Source organism: Nicotiana tabacum, chromosome 18 (assembly GCF_000715075.1).
Source record: "Nicotiana tabacum cultivar K326 chromosome 18, ASM71507v2, whole genome shotgun sequence".
NCBI lineage: Eukaryota > Viridiplantae > Streptophyta > Magnoliopsida > Solanales > Solanaceae > Nicotiana > Nicotiana tabacum.
Genome location: NC_134097.1, coordinates 73,997,831 through 74,003,571, shown reverse-complemented (window position 1 = coordinate 74,003,571; position 5,741 = coordinate 73,997,831). Strand labels below are relative to the sequence as shown.

The following is a 5,741-nucleotide window of genomic DNA, read 5'->3' as shown; positions in this document are numbered from 1 at the left end:
TAAGCAGCAGCAGCAATAGTGAAATCACAGCTTCATGGTAGTCCCAGCTACCGAGACTTCCCGAACTACACTGACCTAATTCCTTTATAGCCAAGGATATGTAGGCAACTTCGGAAGTAGAGTGCGGTCAAATTTTTCAAAAAATGCTTCCCACGGAGTATTCAAACGGGCAAAAATTGCTCGTTTCTGCTCACTTTATCTTTGCACGAAAACTCTCTGTGTTTCCGAGCAAAGAGGGGCAGCTATGAGCATGTGATTTTTTCCCTATATGAATTTTTTTTGGTAATCCGCTAGGAAAGCGCCTAGGTCTAGTTTTCATTAATAATAAAATAAAAATACAAATTAAAGTTACAAAATCCATTGTCCGGGGGCCTTATGCTATGAAATAAATAAAACTTGATAGGTACATAGAACATATTACCAATGTTGAGTTTTGAGCTCCACATTAGTATCACAAAATGAGTATTAAGTAGTCTAATTATATGATGCGTAAAATCTAGCTGTTGATAGTGAATTAAAAGAACTGTGCTTTTATTGTTGATATGACTCTCCTTTCCTTGGTCTTGTGTTCCCATTATTTGTGCCAATTTATCCCAAAACATAGTAACATAGTATCTGGTCGATTTGTAGTGATGTTTCTCGAGCATTGCAGCTTTCTGTCTGCATGTTGTGTACGCTTGTCTGCTTGACCTCATCTTTGTTGTTGAGAATTTGTTTGATCTCCTTGCATTCAATACATAGGATGCCTTTGAATCAAAGTGGAAGGTTATTGCTGAGCATCTAGAAAGGTCATCGAGAATCCAATTTTTGCAACTGTCAAGACGCGAATTGAGGTCGAGTGATCCCCGAACTATTCTTCCTTGTGCATGCCAATGATCGTGTGAGTTCCAGCCTTGTTGTGATGCCTTTTGCACTTTGTTTATTTCTTTATTATTTCCTTTGCAATGAAGCAAGCATGCATTAAAAGTATAAAAAGTGCATGGGTAGCTTTTGTATGCCTAGCTTTTCCCCGAACTTCTGCCCTCTCCACCATGCTGGTTGTATAACCAATGCATTGAGCCAATCAAGTGCACGATTAATTTTGTGCTTTTCTTCTTTAGTAGAGCATGTCTCTAATTGTGTTATTATTGTCTGCAATAGGCATATTGACGAATGGACGTGTGTTACTTTTGAACTCAAGAACCCTGATCTTAGAATTCGATGTTGTTCCTCTCTCTTGTTCTTGTTGCTTTGAGTGTCCATGTGGTCAGCTCCAATCTATCCCTTTCTCTCAAAAATTCTGAGTATGAGCCTTATGAACCCCATACAGCATGAGAATAGTTGATGTTGCTCTTGTTTGTTGAATCTTCCATAGTTTGTATCACTGCCTAGTTGCAAGTTCCTTCCATTGGAATGAATGCACTACATTAATACCACCAATGGTGATTTCTTGATAACACAGTACATGAATACATCTTTAGAACCTGCAAAAAGGAAAAAAATATTATTGAAAAAGGTTATCCCCATGTTCTCCTCCGTAAAGATTCAAGCATGGTGATTGCATGTTATGGCTCTATAATCAATTGCATTTGTTTCTTCCCTTTCCTTCTCTAGTTTCTTACAACTCTTATTCTCAATTTTGGACATTGTAGCTTATCTTCATTTACCAACCTCCTGCTCGACACATCCAGTTCTCAGAAATCATGACTCTCGATGTTACCACTGTCAAGAGCATAATTTTCAAGGTGGTCTGCTAGTTTGTTGCCCTCTCTAAAAATGTGTGATACTTTGAAATTAAACCCCTCTTTGAGTCTTTTGATTTTCTCCACTGCATCCACAATATTCCAAGGTGTCTTCCACGGTCCATCTATGATGTTTTTCAGCATCATTAAGTCTTTTTGAAGCCAGATGTTGTTGAAGTTCATTGCTCTGCACATTGTCATTGCCTCTACTATTGTTGGTACCTCAGCTTCATTATTTGATCCCTCCTTAATTTCTCTTCCTGCTGCATATCTTATATCCCCACAATCATCCCTCAAACAAATCCCTATTGCACTCCTCCCAGGATTCCCTCTAGAGGCCCCATCTGTATTAGCTTTGATCTATCCATCCCTTGGCAGCTCCCATAATACCTTGTCCCATCTTAACTTAAGAACATAATTTTCTAGTGTATACAGTATGTCTTGCCATATATGAAGGACATAAATGCCAGGCTTTTTTATTTTCATTAGAGCTTGAATGGTGGAAGATACTTGATAAATTACTCTGTTGACTGATACCACGATCCCATATTTCAATGAGTTCCTCCTCTTCCATAGCTCTTAGACAATACACACTGGCAGTGCCTGCATTATTGGCTTCAGTCGTTGTATCACTGGTGTTGTCCAACACTTTGTAATAGCCTGTTGTAAGGTCAATTCTTCCACTGCAATTCCTGCTCTCCTCAGAAAGTAACTCCATACAATCCTAGTTGCATTAGAAGTGTAAAACAAATGTACTAATGACTCCTCCTTAGGTTCAGCACAACACCAAAATTTAGAAGGCATGAAGTATCCTAGTTTGCGCATGAAATCGTCTAGAGGCAGCTTGGCTTTCCACACCTTCAACATAAAAAAAGGAAATCTTGAAAGGTAACCCTTTGACCCATATCTTCTGATAAGTTAATCTTGGATCGACTCTTCTTCGCAGATATTCCCATGCTGACTTTACTGAAAAATATCCCCTTGTTTCAAGCATCCAGAATGGTGTATCTAACTCATTGCATTCGTTAGATGGTCTAATATTCTGCACAATGTGTTGTGCCAAATCTTCAGGTAGAATCTCAAAAATTCTCTCCACATTCCACATACCATTTTCTACCAGATCATTGACATTGTGAATATCCTCATCAATACCAAACTATGGAGGAAGTTGAAAATATAAAGCTCCTAACTCAGTCCAATTGTCGTACCAAAATAGAGCTGATCCCATTCTCAATTTCCAATAGATCTAATACTCAATCAAGTCCCTATATTCTATCATTTTTCTCCAAATGTGTGATCCATTCCTCCAGGGCACAATGACTGCATTTAGCTTCTTGCAGTACTTTTGACTCATAAAAGAACTCCATAAACTAGGCTTTGTCCTAAAATTCCACCACAATTTGCAAAAGAGTGCCTTTGGTACATCATGTAGGGATCTGAAACCTATGGCCCCTCCTCAAGAGGCATACAAAGATTAGTACACGATGCCCAATGTCTAGAGTTGCCTCCCACATTGTTGCTCCAGAATAACTTTGCAAAAATGTTGTGTAATTTGTTGATCACATAGCTTGGTAGATTAACTGCTGACAAAAGATGAATTGGGATACTCTGCAGAACATTTGCAATCAATACAGTCCTGCCACCTATTAATAGTAGCTTGCCTTTCCATGACTATAATTTGTCCATAACTTTTGTGATTAACCCCTGGTAATAGTCCCTCCTTCTTCTTACGTAAAAAATAGGGCAGACCAGATAAGTCAAAAGGAAACCCTGTCTTCCTATACCTGTAATCCTTTCAACCTTGTTAATCACCTCATTATCCGTTAAATGATGCATGTATATGGCTGATTTGGCCTTGTTCACCAGCTGCCCAGATGATATTTCGTATGCATGTAATATCTCCATCACAAGTCTCAATGAGGTAGTATCAGATGAGCAGAAAATGATTGTATCATCAGCGTAGGAAAGATGATTTATTTTCGGGCTCCATTTTGGTAGTCCAAATTCACAGAAATACAGGTTTGAGTGTAGTGAATTCAAACCTCGAGACAATGCTTCTACCGCCAATATGAACAAAGTTGGTGACAAAGGGTCTCCCTGCTTCACTCCCCTGGATAACTTGAAGAATCCTTTTGGCTGACCATTTACAAGAATAGAGTACCAATTATTCCCAATCAAATCAAAGATCAAGCCAATAAAAGCTTCCGGAAATCCTATTTTCCTTAGCATTTTGGTCAGGAATAGCCATGATAATCTATCGTATGCTTTTGTCATATCAATCTTAATCACAACATTTGGACCTGCCTTTGTTCTGGACCTGATATCCGTAATGATTTCCTGTGTTAATAGTAGATTCTTGACTATACTTCTGCCCTTCAAAAAATCTGCCTGTTCTTCTGAGATTAGATTTGGTAAAATGTCAACCAACCTCTCATGAATAACCCTCGAGAAGATCTTGTTAACAAAGTTGCTGAGACTGATTGGTCTCATGTCGGCAAAAGTCATCACTTATTTTTTCTTTGGCAACAAAACCAGGTTTGTGTGTGTCACACTCTTAGGCAACTGCTGACCACAAAAGAATGCCTTCACCATGCCGACTACATCTTCTTCAATGATTTCCCAGCATTTATGATAAAAGGCACCCGTGAATCCATCCGGTCCACCTGCTGAGTCTCCATTTAATCCCATAACTGCTTTCTTCACTTCCTCAGTAGTAGGCAATGCCATCAATCTCTCATGTTGTTCACTATCTACCATTGAAGGGACATGATTCAGAATATCAAATGCATTAGGAACTGCATTCTCAGTGAATTGATCTTTGTAGAACTTTACTGCCTCATCTGCTATTAAGTCTTCCTCCTCAATCCAGTTACCAAGGCTATTCTGGATCCTTGCTAATTTCAGCCTCTTCCTTCTTCCATTAACTTGAACATGGAAGAATTTAGTGTTTCTATCGCCATCTTTGAACCACAACATACCAGTTTTTTTCTCCATAATTCTTCTTCTAAAGCAAGATATTTAATCATTTCAGCTTGAACCTGTTGCAATCTTGTCTATTCATCTATGTGCGGTTGACTTCAAATTGCCTTTCATGAACCAAAACCACCTCCTCTAGGATAGCAATCTTATGAAATATATCCCCATATGTAGCTCTACCCCAAATAGGAAGTGCTTGCTTAAGCTTCTTTAACTTGTAGTTAAAAATTTAGAAAGGGTTAGCACTAAAATCTGCATTCCAATTTTCTTTGACTACATCTTTGAAGGTATCATGCTTAGTCCAAAAGTTAAGAAATCTGAATGATTTCTTAATTGGAGGAGTTTCTATATCACATTTCATCTGCATTGGGCAGTGATCAGATCCTATTTTGGATAAGTGAGTTATCTCCAATCCAAGAAAGGTATGTTGCAATTCATTGTTGCCAAAGCATCTATCCAATATTTTAAATATACAGTCCTCCTCTGATCTTCCATTCCACGATGTAAATATGCTTCCTTTAAATCCCAAATCTGTCAAGTTGCAAGTATTGATGCAATGTCTGAAGTCGTCTACTTCAATAAGAGAAACTAGCAAGCCTCCATACTTCTCTTCCTCGTCCCATATCACATTAAAGTCACCTCCAACTAGCCAAGGTACTATCATATCTGATGTCATTACATACAAAGTACCCCATAATTCTATTCTTTCAATGCAATTGCATTTGGCATAAACTAGTGTGAGGATGAGCTCAACATGTGTTTCAGTGTGAATTAATCTCAAAGTCAGTTGTTGAGTCATGTTATATAAAATAGTAACCTAAAAAATTTCATCAATAAAAGCCCAAATCTTGTTTGACACATTCACCACAGTCTGTGCTAAACCAATTCTTGCTCTATACCTCTCCATTTTGTGAGACTGTTGCATAGGCTCAAGGATTCCTATGAACTCAAAATGATGTTGCATGTGCATTGTAATCAGCCTTTCAAATGCTTGTATTGTATTTACTGACCTGACATTCCATATAATGGCATCCATTAAAGGTT

General features: G+C 38.2%; 2 protein-coding genes across 2 annotated transcripts; both read right to left on the bottom strand.

Annotated features, from left to right (window-relative positions):
* Positions 1-1,401: 1,401 nt before the first annotated feature.
* On the bottom strand, positions 1,402-4,211 carry LOC142172545 (uncharacterized). The gene is made up of 5 exons (XM_075236190.1): positions 3,471-4,211; positions 2,689-2,877; positions 2,316-2,579; positions 1,700-2,081; positions 1,402-1,463 (listed from the first exon to the last, which is right to left on the bottom strand). The coding sequence occupies exons 1-5, from the start codon at positions 4,209-4,211 to the stop codon at positions 1,402-1,404; spliced, it is 1,638 nt and encodes a 545-aa protein (XP_075092291.1).
* A 715-nt stretch (positions 4,212-4,926) lies between these two features.
* On the bottom strand, positions 4,927-5,496 carry LOC142172544 (uncharacterized). The gene has a single exon (XM_075236189.1). The coding sequence runs from the start codon at positions 5,494-5,496 to the stop codon at positions 4,927-4,929; it is 570 nt and encodes a 189-aa protein (XP_075092290.1).
* Between the last annotated feature and the right edge of the window lie 245 nt (positions 5,497-5,741).

What these genes read in the sequence shown, in the direction of transcription:
- LOC142172545 (XM_075236190.1), bottom strand. Translation starts at nt 4,211, where the DNA reads ATGAGACCAATCAGTCTCAGCAACTTTGTTAACAAGATCTTCTCGAGG. An exon ending in AAACAAGGGGATATTTTTCA is followed by an intron (nt 2,580 to 2,688) that starts GTAAAGTCAGCA and finishes TTTATGTTGAAG; the next exon opens with GTGTGGAAAGCCAAGCTGCC. An exon ending in CAATAATGCAGGCACTGCCA is followed by an intron (nt 2,082 to 2,315) that starts GTGTGTATTGTC and finishes AGGGATGGATAG; the next exon opens with ATCAAAGCTAATACAGATGG.
- LOC142172544 (XM_075236189.1), bottom strand. Translation starts at nt 5,496, where the DNA reads ATGACTCAACAACTGACTTTGAGATTAATTCACACTGAAACACATGTT.